The sequence below is a fragment of the Berghia stephanieae genome, chromosome 5, assembly GCF_034508935.2.
Source record: "Berghia stephanieae isolate SIO BIC M18660-M18661 chromosome 5, UCSD_Bste_1.3, whole genome shotgun sequence".
Taxonomy (NCBI): Eukaryota; Metazoa; Mollusca; class Gastropoda; order Nudibranchia; family Aeolidiidae; genus Berghia; species Berghia stephanieae.
In genome coordinates this window covers 25,787,237-25,804,736 of record NC_088364.1, presented here as the reverse complement: position 1 = coordinate 25,804,736, position 17,500 = coordinate 25,787,237, and the positions used below count along the sequence as shown (strand labels likewise).

At 38.7% G+C, this 17,500-nt stretch overlaps 1 protein-coding gene across 1 annotated transcript in view; it reads right to left on the bottom strand.

The window, feature by feature from the left end:
• The window catches only part of LOC144972664 (uncharacterized), a 181,886-nt gene that overhangs the window by 45,795 nt on the left and 118,591 nt on the right, over positions 1 to 17,500 (bottom strand). The window contains exon 34 of the mRNA XM_078914143.1: positions 6,369 to 6,589. Coding sequence (XP_078770269.1) covers positions 6,369 to 6,589 — 221 coding nt within the window. The remainder of the gene's footprint in view (positions 1 to 6,368; positions 6,590 to 17,500) is intronic.

Genomic DNA, 17,500 nt, shown 5'->3' with positions numbered 1-17,500 from the left:
GGATTTATAAGAACCTATGCTGGAAATCGTAGTAAGCAAGGTAGAGACGACAAATAAACTATGAAATCAATTGACATCATTATGACGTTAATAGGTACTCGTACCTACTTAACTTTTGTCAAAGCCACCCTTAGTACTAAAAACTCCACCCCATTTAAAACTTGCACTATAAAAAAATGGATGATGGCCCATTTATTGTCTTGTTGCCATGGGGTGGGTATAAACAAATAGAATTGATGTCTTGGTCATTTTACGGAAAGGGTTTCAACTCCCAACATTATGTACATTGTCATAATTTAATGCCACACAAATAAAGATTACCCATGTGAAATGGCGTGTCATTAGGGCTATGCCTGTTAGATCGGTGACAAAATAAATGGTGGATTTATAATGTTGCACAAACACACACACACTCACACACACACACACACACACACACACACACACGCAAAAAAGCCTTAAACATTTAATTACAATGAGAATATGGCTGGATTCTGTTAAAATCAATTTCTCTGGATTGAATAATTAAAATGATAATAAAAAACAAAAACAAAAACAAAACAGAGCAAAACAAAGCAAAAAACCCCAAACCAAAACAAAAACAAAAAATCCATAAACAATCAATCAAAAGAAAAACAAAACAAAAAACAAGCAAGTACCCCCTCCCCCTAAAAATAAACAACCAAACAAAAACAAAAAATAACAAAAATCAAAACAGAATCAAAACAAAAAAAATAAAACAAGAAACAAAATATAACCACCCCGCTCCGCTTCCCCCCCCCCCCCCCCCCCCCAAAAAAAAAAAAAAAAAAAAAGAAAGAAAATCCCGAAAGAAGACCAATAATTAAGGGGTTGACACCAAAAGAATACATGGAGTATTTCTCAAAGGTTAGAACAAAAAAAAAAAAGTAAAAAGGATTGAAAACAGGGTTTGTAATTTGTCTTAAATCGACCCAGTGAAAGACACTGCTGCCGACTATCTAGACCATTTCTATATTTAGTCGAATTATTTAATAATATAAAAAACAACAAATAACGAGCATTCGTATAGAGAATGCCCGCACAAAGCGCTTTACAAGGGTCCCTAGCAAACAGCAACACTTAACATGCAGGACGAAACATACTCAAATACTAAGTCATTTTGAAAAAAAAACTAAAGACAACATTTGTCTTCATCAATTTCTCTAGATTTATTATCCGCAATGAATTGATTTACTCTCTCTCTCTCTCTCTCTCTCTCTCTCTCTCTCTCTCTCTCTCTCTCTCTCTCTCTCTCTCTCCATTTTCCCACACAATTACTCTCTCACCCTCTCACTTAATCATTCTCGTATCTGCTGTTTCACTCACCACTGTGTCATTCACTCACTTGCTCACTCACCTCTCATGCAGTCCATCAACAAACCAATCACCCCAGAACCACCTCAATTCCCAACCCCATCGCTCATGACAAAGCGTAACATACTACATCATGCACAAGGTCAACTAATCGATCGGTTGTTAAAAGACATTCCTAAGTGCTCACCCTTTCCAACAACCCCTGATCCCCACCCTAAACCCACACTTGATATTAAATTATTATATCGCTCGCTCATTGCGCTCGCGGAAAACCCAACAGGAAGAATTTATCGAACGCATCGGAAAAGTTTTCCGAACGAGATTTTTTCCGAGAAAACTTGCTATGAATAATAATCCAGATACGGCTGATCTCATATGGAGGGTATGGTCGTAACTATGGTTCAGTCCGTTCCACAACCCGTGCGCACGCGTTGACGTGTGTACAACCATCTAATGGATTTTAATCCACCGGTTACAGTACCAGAAAAAAAGAAGGGTCTGGGATGAGTGAACAAATTGATGGTTTACAATAACAGTATTATACATTTATGTTGTGATTTCGGTCACTAAACACCCAACAGGCTTGACGGGGGTCTACTTTTCATGAGATTCATGTGCACTACTCACTAATATTGCCACCCTGGGTTCAAAATGACACAGCAAATTGTACACTTTGTACACAGTTGACATAAACAATTGTATCTTTCGCTGGTTCTTTCAACGCGCTCTTGACCACGCACAGAGAAGACACGCACGATTTTGTGTATAAATAATTCCTACAGCAGCAGCGATAATAATCATGAGTGCATGGTATTTTTCCACTGTGGAAAACATTCGGTCACACGTGAATTAACCTTTTAACAAGATCACATTTCATCTCTGTGGCGTCGACGGTTCAACGACACAGTGTTTGGTTTCTTAATAAAAGAAGTCGAGCAATATTGGGACCACGATAGAAAAACAATGTCAACGAATTAACTGGTTATGTAGTCTAGTGGCATGACACTCGCTTTCTGATCGGAAGGTCCTGGATTCGAGCCTCGCTCGGCGCATAGTTGAGTCCTTGGAAAATGCTCTTTACCCACATTCTCTCACCGGAGTCAGGTATAAAATGAGTACCTGGCCGTTAACAGCGTTGTCTTTGTCCGAAACAAATTGTAATATCGTCTAACAGGCGTCATGTCTCGTTCTACATGATACGTGTTGCTGTTGGTCAGGGATCCCTTGTAAAGCGCATTGAGCAATTTTACTAGATATTGCTCTATATAAAAGCTCAAGTTTTTGGTTTTTATTTAATGAGCAGTGACAGATATAAGAGTGCGAGTACATTATAAGGTGATTTGTACTGTTAAAATGGGAATACAGTCCTGCTGCCGTGGATTTGGTGTTATGGTTAGCGTACTGTTTTAAATGTAAGAAATTAAGGAGAAGATAAACAACTGAAAAAGTGTGTGCTGTCTGATACCTTTCATGCACACTTGTTCAGTTGTTTTAAATGTAAATTGACTGAACTCAATAGGATTCAATAGTCGTACCGTCACTTCCTTCCTAATGACGTATGGTAACTTAGTAACACTGGCTCTAAACTATCGGAACAATGGCGGACGCCGTATGAAATATTTCTCCGGCGAGCTTAAAAGCGTATCCAGAGGAAAAAAAACCCATCAATTTGATCATGTTTTGACTTTTACACATTCTGATCACAAGGCATATGAAAAGGGAATGAAAAGTTCTCGCCAGCATGAAGAATAAAAAGTAAAGATTTTCTTTGTTTAGAACCAAGATGGCCGCCGTTGCCGGGCGCGTGACATCAGACTACTGAATCCAATTCCTGGGATGTTTGTATTCTCAATCAATCCGCGCACCGACCCGTAAAGGTGTAGTTGTGTCTCTTTAGACCAGACAAAACAAAGTCGACGTCGAAAGGTATTGGTCACAAATAAAAATAAATAAGAACATTTTATATAGCGCATTTCCGCTGATTTACCATTAGTCAATGCGCTTCACAATGTTTCATTTATTCCCCCGGCAAACCATATGGAACCAATATTTCTATTTCATACAGAATACATCGACTGCTATGCGTACTTTTTGTAGAACACTTTTACAATATTGCCTTTAGCCAGGTACTCATTCACATATGAGTCTAGTTGGATTATGTGTGTTAAATGTTTTAGCCAAGTACACAACGTTGGGACTAGAATTTTCTACGATCACTACTCACTCGACTAATGCGGCTATTTGGGATAGTGGTATGACACTCGCCTTCGGATCGAATGGTCCAGGGCTCAAGTCCTTCTGTGAGCGGTGCGCATAATTGAGTCCTTAGAAAAGGTAAAACTTCTTTATTCATATTCTCTCAAGATTATCAGGTGTAAAATTAGTTCCTGGCCGTAAACAGTGTTGTCTCTGTCCGAAAAAAAAAATGTAATATCGCCTAACAGGCGTCATGTCTAGTCCTACGTGTTAAGTGTCATTGTTGGCTTGGGACCCTTGTACAACGATTTGAGCACGCTTAGTGGATATTGCGCTATATAAATGTTCACATTTTTATCTTGATCGTCAGAAATTTGAATAATTAAGATATGAATTTAAAAGTTTAAAAGTGTGATATTTAAATAAAACTGGTTCCAATCTCACTGGAAGTGTAAAATCACTCTTCAAGAGGACTGGAACAATACATTGTGTAATTGATCTTCTGGTTTCAGAGTTATGGCACTGTATTTCTTGTATAAATAATAATATGCTGGTCGTCAAATGGATCATCCATCCCTGCTCTTTTACGTCCTGGAAACCTAAGAATCTGCCGATACAACCTGCAACGAAAATGGTTATGTCGCCTTACCATCCATGATGCCTATTCATTTGTAGTCCTCTGAAGGGCTGGTGACATTTTATTTTTAAATTGAGCTTTTATTAGCTCAATATCCACTAAACGTGCTCAAAGCGCTTTACAAAGGGTCACTGGCCAACAGCAACATTTAACATTTAGGACGGGACATGACGCCTGTTAGGCAATATTACAATTTCTTTTTCGGACAGAGATAACGCTGTTAACGGCCAGGTAATCATTTTACACCTGAGTACGGTGAGAGAATGTGAGTAAACAGCCTTCTCCAAGGACTCAACAATGTCATGAGCGAGGCTCGAACCCAGGACCTTCCGATCCGAAAGCAAGTGTCATACCACTAGACCACATAGCGCACACACTTCTAAAGAGTTTGGAACCGGAAGAGTAGAAGGTGGGACGTCGTGACCTTTCTGCCCTATTGTTTCAATACCATGTCATGTATAAGGCAATGAAGGGACATGATATTATCCAGTATCCTTTTACGAGTAGAAGACAAGATTATTTATGAAATAGTCCACGAGCCTTCCCCCCCCCCCTTCAACCCCGCCCTCCCCCCCCCCCCCCCCCCCCCCCACTCTTTAAAAAAAAAAAAGAAAAAAAGAGAAAACTAAAGCGAAACAAAGAAAACAGCTAGTCAACAAAAGATCAGAACTTAGCAGTTTCACACTGGCAGCCGTGCGCTAACCGCGAGGCCATATCACGGACATTGACATGCAGATGTGCGTGACATTCCGAATTCCGAACTACCTCTTTCCCTCCCACCCTATCAGCCCCTCTTTTTTTTTTCCTCTTAGTCACACCCGACTCTTCCTATCCCCCCACCCCCTTCCATTGAATTACCTATATTGTATATTTCCCCATGTAAACGCGGGGCTGCCAGGTGGCCAAATTTACCAAATCATGCTTCTATTATTGATCTTTACTCTTTTATTTATTTATTTTTTAAAAAGTTTTATATTTTAGTAATATTTTTATTGTAAACATTGTTTTTCCTAGTCCAGTCGATTCTCCGTTATAAAAAACAGATTATTTTTTTTCAATGGGGTCAAAGTGTATATATGTAATATAGTGTTTGGCTACGTGAAGTTCCATTTGGCTACTTTTGAAGTCGAAATTGGCCAAGAGGAACCTGGCCATCTGGCATCCCGAATTCCTCGGGAACAGCAGAAGTGCAAATGAAACGGTTGCCAGTCTCGTTTGTTTTACCTAGTTTGTTCTATCTTCTTGGAATAACTGAACTTCTACGAATTATAAACAAATTGATTAACTTCGCAAAGTCTCATGTTTGAGAATTTTTGCCGATATAAATATTTGAATCAAGAGTTTTCAAGCCAAATGTTTAAATACGTATTTAACTAGAGTACGACAGTAAACTGGGTAAAACGACGAATGAGAAAAAGAACATAATTTATGAAGCACATTTCCACGCACCAATCGTGATTTTCCTTCTGTGATTTATGATTGCACGTCTGACCGGTAATCAGGAGCTCTGAGGTTCGATCCCCAGTCGAAGCAGGGTTTTATTTTGTGGAAGTTTTTCTTCTTGCGTTATTCTTTCTGCTTTGTCTGGCATTGTTTCTTGCACACTTTTCCAGATATTTATCTTACACCAGTGCCTGCTTCCTATTTTTTCAATTTGATATTTTAAAATAAAAACAGGTTTACACAAATGTCTTCGTCCTCGTCCTCTCGTGTTCTCGAGGGGGCAGCGTGGCTCTGCGGTACGGTCTTTGCTTCCTACCCGAAAGGTACCGCGTTCGGTCACCCGCCGCTGCGATGTGTGGCCTTGAGCAAACCACCTCGCCTTAGCTCAATTTGCGGCGCTGCACTGCGGCTGACGCCTGGGTTATTCCAGTCTTCCCTTGGAATAGACCCTAGAGACAAATTTCCCCATATGGGATGAATAAGGGAATTTTCTTTCTTTTTCTTTTCTTTTTCAGTGTTTGTGATTTTTGTTGCAGGAAGAGTTCCCAGGCACAGGGGAAATACTTACCATTGTGAAGAATGTAGGCATTAGATCGTGCCAACTCTTGGGTAACCCATTTGGTGTTATGGTGTCACAGCTAACCGGTAATCAGGAGGTCTGAGGTTCGATCTTCAGTCAGGCTGGGATGACTTTTTTTTCCATGGCGTTTTCTCTCTGCTTCGATGGGCACTATTCGAGATGAAAATCACAACTTACCTAAAGAAGAAGATGGGTCCCCAGAACGGCTGGGCGTTGGTCATACTCTCATAGTCAAACGACCCGAGAGCAAAAGCAAACATACTCTCGAAAGAAGTGATGACATTCTGGTACGTGTTGAGGGCAGATCCGAATAGGATATACGCACAGGCCGTGAATGCAAAGAAGTACAAGATAAAAGCGATCGAAAACACTTTGAGGTCTTTCGTGGCCAGTTTGACCTGTAGAAAAGAAAGAATGGTTAAAATGAGGATATTAGGATGAAAGACAATTATCCCCATTTAAAAAATTTGTTTCAAGGATTCTTGACATTGATAACGAAGACGACGATGATAATGATGATGATGATAATGATGATGACGATGATGCTGATGATGACGACGATGCAGTTGATGATGATGATGATGATAATGATGATGATGACGACGACGACGACGACGATGATGATGATGATGATGATGATGACGACGACCACTACGACTACGACGACGACGATAATGATAATGATGATGACGACGATGATGATGATGATGATGATGATGATGATGATGATATTATGATGATGATAATGTAATAACCAAAAATGAATATATCAGCTTTAAAAAACAAAAACAAAATACAAGCACCGAACATTTCGGACTCAAAACCCTTCTTCATCCAACAACAAAACGAAGGGTTTTGAGCTCGAAATGTTCAGTATTTGGTATCTTGTTCCTTTTTTATGCTGTTATATTCATTTTTGTTTGTTACTTTTTACAGTCCACAGCTCTAGCAGCTTACTATCACTTTGATGATGATGATGATGATGATGATGATGATGATGATGATGATGATGATGATAATGACGACTAAATCAGTGTGACCCTGAATGACAAGATTGTTTTAGACAATTGAAATCCTACACCAATATTTTCAGTGATAACTAATATTTTCATCAATTTTTGCAAATTTGTTCTTGGTTGCAGGACCTTAGTAGTCCTCCGAAGGACTGGTTACATAATACTTCCAAGGAGTTTTGAATCAGGGAAGAGTCGCGCCTATGCAGGAGAGGTGGCAAATAGGAATAGACAAATAGGAGTTAGATAGTTTCCCAAAAGACATAAGTTGTCGGGTGCCAATTTTACCCCGTTAAATTTCCTGACAACTCGACTGATAGTAATTAAGAAAATTTTAAGTTTAAAGAAATAGGTGGTAGAAGTAGTGGTAGATTATGGCACGTTATCTAGTGATAGATAGGTTCAGAAGGTAAATATTAATCCCCGTTAAAGCAGAAATACTTTAATATAAATCAACAGAATTGCCTCATACAATAACACGTTAACACATAATTAGCCAAAAGAATAATAGTGCATTTTAATGAATTAAAGTTAGGCTATGGGTAGTTAATTTTCCTCTCTTCGTTTTTCCCGTTGCTCAATTTATTATAATTGGTTCCTTATCTGTTTGGGTGTGACTGGAGGCGGCGTTATGGTTGCTTATGCCTAGCTATTTTATGAAGGAGCCTCTTAGTCATTCTCAGATTGTCCTAGTGGGTCAATTGATACCTTTAACTCTGGATCAACGTGTAACCAATTGGCGTTTACGGGGCAACCAGATCTCTGAATATACTGGAGCAAATATTTGACTAGTTGCAAATTTTTTTGTATTCCTTATGAGCAGTGAGGTCGTGAGGATTTTCTATTAACAAAGCCTTGACATCACCACTGATCTAAACTTTGTTAGTCATGATCCTTAATTAACGGGATACAAGTAGGTTAGCGGGAAATAAAAAGGTAAGTAACAAAGAGAGCACAAGAATCCATACATATAAATACATAATAATCGCGTTTTAGCGGTAGTACATTTGTAAATATAATTCATGTAAATGTAATTTATTCATTTGGAAGGCATGCATACATATACAATAATATATATATATATATATATATATATATATATATAATATATACATATAATATATATATATATAATATATATATATATATATATATATATATATATATATATATATATAGATAAAGAGAGTGAATGAAATATTTTGATATAGTAAAATGAGTTATTGATTTCTGTTATTTCATAGATTGTGTCTACTTACGGCCCATACGAAATACTATATTAATTACTAGTTTTAAATGGCATTAATTAATCATAACACAATTTAAGTCAACAGCTATAAGAATGATAGATTTATTCATACCCTTGTCCACACAATGTTCCCCGCTAAATAGAATTTCAAGTTGGTCACTATAATAGCATGTTGGATTTAGAGTGATGGAATGAGATAGAGTCCGAATTTAGCTGAGTCTTTGCTTACATAGAAATATGATGGGAGTTTAGTCAATACCAGAAACCAATGATGTTTCAGGGCTCGTTTGTGCCAGAATGTTACTAGCCATGTGTTCGAATCCAATCATATGCCCCGTACGTCGTCATGGCTGGACCATCAGGTAATAAATTGTGTAATCCAAGGGCAATTTTACGCCGGCTTTGATCGGCGGACGGGTCGATAATTATTCGGCCATATGGCATCTCTCGTCTCTCGGCTGGCCGTTAATTTATTTAGTGTCATACTTGGGTGTTTTTGTAATACTCTTCAACAGTCGTAACGTCACTTCCTTCCTAATGACGCATGGTAACTTTGTAACACTGGCTCTAAACTATCGGAACAATGGCGGACGCCCGTATGAAATATTTCTCCGGCGAGCATAAAAGCGTATCCAGTAGAAAAAAAAAACCCCAATAAATTTTATCATGTTTTGACTTTTACACATCCTGATCACAAGGCATATGAAAAGTTCTAGCCAGCATGAAGAATAAAAGTAATGATTTTTCTTTTTTTAGAACCAAGATGACCGCCGCAGCGTGACATCAGACTACTGAATCCAATTTCAACAGACGGTAAGATTAATTAAGCTGGGATAATAAAACCATAAAAATATGGGACGCACTGTAAAAAAATATGTATTGAGTTATTTAAAATCCTGAGAGAGTTAGGAGGGATTTGAAATAGATCGCCACAGGAAGTAGAACGTGCGATAATACACAACTGTAAAAATACACTCTTACACACCATATAAGCGAAAACACTCATACACGTTCTGTACATGCACACACAAACACGCACACACACATGCACACACACACACACACACACACACACACACACACACACACACTGATTATTCAGTATTCATACTTTGCAGCGAGAGATTGGGAGTAGGGGAAGAGAGAGAGAGAGAGAGAGAGAGAGAGAGAGAGAGAGAGAGAGAGAGAGAGAGAGAGAGAGAGAGAGAGAATTCATAATACATATACCCAGATATCGTTGATCAAGCAATGAATATAAAATCTTTAATGGGGTAGCCATGCACCTAAGAAAAAGGTTGTGCTTGCATGATATAAATGCATTGACCTCGGATTAAAGCTGTCTCGAAGACATGCCAACCAGCCTCAATTTTGGGCTCTAGAGACTCTCTAAACATTTCGCTCAGAATTATAACAGGCGAGTACTAAAATGGTTATTATTGTCGTGTTCCATTCCGCATCGTGGCCTCCTGTAATGGACAGATTGATAGTCGTGGGAATTCCTACGATTATGCTACTGGTATGTTCTCACTGTAATATTATATATGACAGTGCACATAGTTTGTCTTCATAATCCACATACCAAGAATAACAAACTTACAGAAATGCGGTCACACCCCAATGGTTTCGAGAAATGGAATATATGAAAAACATCGAAGTCAAGAAATCGGTCAGACGTTCAGGAAAGGTCATAATATTATTATATCCACCTTTAGTAAACATGCCGATCAACCAAATCAGCTGACTGTAGTCAAGGACTTGGAAAAATAGGATTTCACGTGAGCTGACTAAACAAGTCCCAGACTAAAATCACGGCACTATCTGACTAAGTTTGGCCAAGTTTTAGTCATTTGCTGAGGCCGGATTTCAAGCTTAGGTTGATACCAGTTACTAGGATACATCATAGCGTCGACAAGATGCAGCTGTTTCTAGATTGAGCGAGCTTCGATTCGGAAGGAAAATACGTCAGTTACGAATGACAAAGGCAAAATGTGTCCTATTGATACTGGCTTTAAAAAATTGTAAGATAGGTGCAGATTGTCGAAAGTACACATTTTTGTGAGTAAAAACTAAAAAAACCGAATCTAGTGGGCACGCGAGTTGCGAGTGAACGGAGACTCGAAGTGGAAGGGTTCACTTCAAAGAACAAGAACAACAACAACAACAAAAAAAAAAAAGGATTAGAAAGTATAGAGGACAAAAGTTATTCTTCTGGCATTATAACCGACTGAAATGATGTGATTCATCATGTGTTTGAGTTTCTATGAAACTTTCATAGGCCTAAATATAGATTGACAGTCGACCATTGACATCATTGTAGTCTGATCATTTAACAGTCAATATAACGTGATGTGATTCATCATCGCAAAAGTAAATTCAAATATGAAACGGAAGGATATATTATTTATACCGGATGTGTTGCTAATTTCCTCTTTTGAAATCTTTTGCGTTGAAAGTATGAAGGCTGATATCTTACCTGCCGTTCGTGTACTAGAGAGCATGGTGTTACAGCACCAAATAGCCCAATTAGTCATCGTCTTTACAACGCCCACTTCAAGGCAAGAGACTAGATAGTCAGAGGCTAGAATACGTTCATGAAATCCGATTTTCTTAGTCATTTACTCCGCTTAGGCTTAAGACAAGGAAGTCATTTACTAGACTAGTAAATAACTAAATCGAGTCCGCTTACATGGCAGTGGGCCCGGATGCAAACTCATCTCTGTCGTGTACGGTCGCGAACCCGCCCTGAAGCTTCGTCACAACGCAACGTTCAACTAGATGCTCTGCGGTTTCGGGCTCTTAATCACAACGGACATGTTGGACAGGTGGCAAGTCCCCACTGATGAAGTGAGCGTGCCGTGAAGCAGGTTCTCAACCGAAGCCGATTGGCTGCCACCCAGTGTCCCAAGTCTATGTCCTCGCCCCCTCGTGGGATTCCATCTCGTATATGCAGCTTTGTTCGAAGTCAGGGAATCTAATTACAAGGGTGGGCCGGGACTTATTTCGGTCCATTATGCGCTTGTGAGGGGTATCCCTATTCCCTCTCTCATTGATCTTATTAAGCCAGTTGTTTTTAATCGTCTCCGCTGGACATCGGGGGCGGGGGGGGGGGGGGGGGATTGCTGCAAGTATCGAGCCCTATTCTCTAGGCGTTGTAGCCAGCGTTCCCGACACTATCTGAAAGACTTGCGAAGTTTTACATCTACCTTATCAACGTTCTTGCTTCTACCCTATACTGGAGAGCAATACTTCGCGGTGAAATAGCATAGTGCCAGGACAGACGTCCTCAAGAGCGTCTGACTAGTACCCCAAGTTGATTCCGCCAGCTTCCTCAGAAGACTTTTGCATTTCTCGATCTTCCGGGCAATTCCTTCGAGATGTACCCGATAGGTAAGGCTGTGGTCCAGCGTAACCCCTAGGTATACAGCGCCCTTTCTTTTCTGACAGAGCTCATTAAGACATGTGAACGCAAAGATGTCTTCGTTCCTCTTCCGATTCAATAGCTCTAAAGATCCCTCAAACTAGACTTAAAACAGGAGAGAAAAGCTTTGTTTGGTCCGGCTCTAGAATTTGCGATACATTACCTTTATGAGAATCAACAACCTTGAAAATATTGTTATTATAATAATAATAATAATAATAATAATAATAATAATAATAATAATAATAATAATAATAATAATAATAATAATAATAATAATAATAATAATAATAATAATAATAATTGTGAAACCATTCAAGAAGTTCCAGCCGAGGTATTAGAAACCCAGACTTCAATAAAGTCCAATAGCCGAACCACAAAGTTATTGACGTGACTGATTTGCTGTCAGGAATTTTACCTTAGGATAAAAACCACAAAATTCTTGATACGCGATTACCGCAACAAATACCTCTGGCTTACCGCAAGCTGATCTGATATTAAGGGCGTTGTCGAAAGATTACGACCGCCAACATGACAGGCGTATACTAATAAAACACCATTTTCTTGTAACATTTTGGCAAGAAAACGTTTCCTTTATATAAATCGATAGCCTCCGATTTGTCTATAAAATCTTAAACCTAAAAACTTTAAATAGAACTTCAGTTCCTTTTAAAATAATTGAATTCTTGGACTGATGTTTAAAAAAAATATTTTGATAAGATGAGTGCCATCCTAAAATACTTCTACATGTCGATGGAAGATGCGAAATGTCGATGGACAATTTGAAATGTCGATGAAAGATACAAAATGTCGATGGAAGATACGAAATGTCGATGAACGATGGAAGATGCGAAATGTCAATGTAAGATGCGAAACAGAAATGAAATGAAATGTCGGATTGGTCAAACGAAAGAAGCTTTCCAAAAAATGATTATCAACGTTTTATGGGAAAGAAACAAGATATACCCAGCACAAAAAAATGAGGCTACTGCTAATATAATGAAACAACAAGTATGTCATTGATGGAACCCGCATAGGCATTTTCAAGTGAAACTCGCATTCTCTCACCGTACACAGATGTAAAATGAGTACCTGGTCAGTAACAGCCTTGTCTCTGTCGAATGAAAAAAATGTAATATCGCCATAAAGGCGCCATTTACTGGGCTAAGGACCCCTCGTAAAGCGCTTGGGGAAAACGTCTATAGATAGAATGCGCTTGGCCAAGGAGTTCACAACATTGCCATCCGGAAGTATAACGGACCAACACACAAACTCTGTGTAACCATGAACTTTTATAGTCTGGTTAATACAGTTTAGTGAGAACAACTCACAAACGCGGATGGCAAAAACAATAACAAAGGCCTGAGTGACGTCATCTGCATACTATCTATTGTCAATTGCACAACACACAACCTCAAGTTGTTGTTTTTTTTAATTTAAACAAAAATTGGGGCGGGGGAGAGGGGATTGTTTCTGAAACCATGCATATTTATCATTCAAAAATAGATAAATAATGAATAAATAAAAAAGAGAGAATTCGTTTCGTGAAGTGATAAAATCCAGTGACCGCAAACTGCTGATTAGGAATGCGGTAATCATAGTGCTCCTTACTTGCGGTTTTACAAGGATCGGAACGGAACGCATGGTTCAGCCAAATTCTTCGGCCTTGAGCCAACCAAAATGCTAAACCAACATAATATCATTATAGATAGTTCAAAGATGACGTCACTCAGGCCTTTGTTATTGTTTTTTGCCATCGCGTTTATGAGTAATGCTCACTGAACTGTATTAACCTGACTAGAAATGTTCATGGATACTCATAGTTTTGTGTGTTGGTCCGTTATACTTCCGGATGACAATGTTATGAGCTTCTTCGCCAAGCTCATACTATCTATACAGTAAGCAGCTGATTGCTATTTTCAAAGGAACTTGAACCAATCCCGTGTCACGTGTGACCAAGCGTGTCAATTCGGTAACAGGTCCGGAAGACAGTCAAGGCTCCCTCCTCGATATCAAGAATAGCGCTGTAAACTATGTGGTATATAGCTGGGAGGGGGGTAATGTAGGGAGCGAAAAGACGAATGGAGCTTTGGACGAAGCGAGCGGAGTCTTCCCCTTTCTCTCTCACAAATCATGAACTGATAACAACAACAAGCTAATACCTCTGATCAAACTTTTCTCTTTTATTATCATTCAAGTTCCATTAAATTACTATCGTTTGTGTTTAATCATTTTGTTCCTAAGTTATTTCGAGATCCTATAGGCTCATTGCTGTTTGTTAGACAGCTATTTTAATTATTAGTTCTCATTACAATTAATCACAGTGTTTGATTTGATAAATCAGATATTAAATTGTGTGTGTGTGTGTGTGTGTGTGTGTGTATTTGTATGTGTGTGACGGCTTCGATATGACACTGATACTGTCACTTTTTTCTCTCTTTGATTGACTGTCCTGCTTTGCCACTTTCAACAATATTATGATGCTTTATCGTAGAATCGGTTCGTCTTCCGATAACAAAAATCTTATTAAATATTGACCGAAAGAACATTAACCAGTAGATCGTATAGATAGTATTCGCTTGGCTAAGAAGCTCATAACATTGCCATCCGGAAGTATAACGGACCAACACACAAAACTGTGTGTAACCATGAACTTTTATAGTCTGGTTCCGACAGTTTAGTGAGAAGTACTCATAAACGCGGATGGCAAAAAACAATGTCGGAACCAGACAATAAAAGTTCATGGTTACACACAGTTGTGTGTGTTGGCCCGTTATACTTCCGGGTGGCAATGTTATGAGCTTCTTAGCCAAGCGCATACTATCAATACGCTTGGCTCAGAAGCTCACAACATTGCCATGCGGTTGAAAACGGGCCAACACACAAAACTATGTGTAACCTTAAACGTTTATAGTCTGGTTAATACAGTTTAATGACAATTACTCATAAATGTGGATGGCAAAAAGCAATAACAAAGACCTGAGTGACGTCAACTTCTTACTATCTATATCAAGAACGCTACGCAGCTGGAAGAAGCGAGTAACTGGCTGGACGAGAAGTATCATGCGATATATCCAGAACCACAAATAGAGTTGGTAACAACATGCGAAATTTTGCAGTGTCATAGGTCACCGCAACCTGGTTGCTAGTTAAACTATAAACGTTATTTATTGATTTTGTGATGAATCTTTTTGTTATTTTATTGTCATCATTGTTTTTTCATCATCAAATAGTGGGAGGGGCGTCGGAATGGTGGGTAAACTACTGTTGCTATAGATGGAATAGTTGACGTCACTCATGTCTTTGTTGTTGTTGTTTTTTTTTTTTTTGCCATCCCGTTTATGAGTAATACGATTCAATAGTCTGATCTCACGCCGCCCGGCAAAGGCGGCCATCTTGGTTCTAAACAAAGAAAATCATTACTTCTATTTTTCATGTTGGCTAGAACTTTTCTATGCTTGTGATCAGAATGTGTAGAAGTCAAAATATGATCAAATTTATGTGTTTTTTTTCCCCTCTGGATACGCTTTTATGCTCGCCGGAGAAATATTTCATACGGCGTCCGCCATTGTTCCGATAGTTTAGAGCCAGTGATTCTAAGTTACCATCCGTCATTAGGAAGGAAGTGACGTTACGACTGTTAAAGAGTATTCTCACTAAACTATTAACCAGACTATAAACACAGTTGTGTGTGTCGGTCCGTTATACTTCCGGATGGCAATGTTGTGAGCTCTTAGCCCAGCCCATACTATCTATAACACGTTACGAGCCTGTTTCACAACCCAGACGATCTGACACGGGGCGCTTAGTTCACAAAACGGAAACTACACAACAATTCAACTTTCAACTGGTTGGTTGCTATGCGTTTCATAATGTCAACACCAATCACAAGTAAACGTCAGGGGATTGGCGGATAGAAATTAACACACCTCCAGGTTATGACTCTGTTTGAAGTGCTTGGTTTTCAGGCTGTTGTCAGCATCAACACACTCGGGTCTGAAGGTCAAGAGCCTTTTCGATGGAAATAATAAAATACCTTTTTTTTTTTCTTTTTTTTTTCTTTTTATTTCTTAACCCAAGATTTCATCATCATCTCAGGGTCTTCCTCTTTCCCGTCCTCTTCCTTAATAAACAAATTGCAATCCATTCACAATTTCCACCTCCCTCTCTCCTCCTCCTCATCACCCCCTCTTCTCTTCATTCCTCCTCATCATCACTCTCCTCCTCCCTCTCTCGAAATCCTCCTCCTCCCCCCCCTCTCTCTCTCTCTCTCTCTCTCTCTCTCTCTCTCTCTATCTATCTATCTCTCTCTCCTTCGTCGACCAACCTCTTCAACTCCTTATATTTATCAATCTGAAACTTGTCGCAGCCTTCTTTGCTCCCGTTATCCTATGTTCGCTCTTCCCTTGCATATATATATATATATATATATATATATATATATATATATAATATATATTATATATATATATATATATATATATATATATATATTGATTAATATATATCTCACACACACACACACACAGCATCTTCTCTCTCTCTCTCTCTCTCTCTCTCTGTGTGTGTGTGTGTGTGTGTGTGTGTGTGTGTGTGTGTGTGTAATTTTCTCTCTTTCTTTCTTTCCTGCTTTCTCTCAGTGTAAGAGAAGGGGAAGGGTGGGGGGGGGGGGGGTTATAAGAATTGGACAAAAGAAAATGGATTGAGAAAGAGAGTAAATAGGAGGGGAAATGTAGTTTAAATTACTCAACCCTAACACCGACTATAACCGTAGTTTACCGTAGCCATGGCTACGAGTTTACCCGGGTTACTTTTACCCCATGCCTATTTATTACATTTTTCTGAGACAAACTATAGGCGTAGTATCAAAGCTAATGTTTTTAGTTTTTACATGTTAATGGTAGTTGATTTAAACTATCTATATACATGCTCATTTTTGATACATTTTTTTCAAATTTTGAAAAGTAGCAAAAATCTCTAGGATTGAGTGAGTTAAAGTGAATTAAAAACTAATAAATTAGATGACTCAATTAAGGTTTAAAAAAAACAACAACAACGCAGTACGACTGTTTCCACGTCAGAAAAAGTCGATTATAATATTTCAATATAATGCTCTCTCTCTCTCTCTCTCTCTCTCTCTCTCTCTCTCTCTCTCTCCCTCTCTCTCTCTCTCTCTCTTTCTCTCTCTCTCTCTCTCTCTCTCTCTCTCTCTCTCTCTCTCTCTCTCTCTCCCCTCCCCCCCCCCAACCCAATTCACGAAAAAAGTCTTTGTTTTTGTATGTGTATGTGTGTGTTTGTTTGCTTGTCTGTGTGTGGCTGTTTTTTTGGGTTTTTTTTTGTTTTTAACGCCATCACACTTGTTTTCAAAACTCCTACAGAGAACGGTGGACGGAAAATGCTTCATAAATCATATTGGATACTCTATATAGATGGATAGTAAAAGATTTAATAACATATCAATTACAATCGGCAGCACAACAAGTTCCTGGTAGCACTACAAAAAATGCTCATAAAAAAAAAATAAAAATTGTACAATAAAACTATTCTGGGAAATATCATTTATAATGATAACAAGGTTATTACTAGTACTTGTAAACAAACTTGATATTCAACTCATTGGATCTTTTTG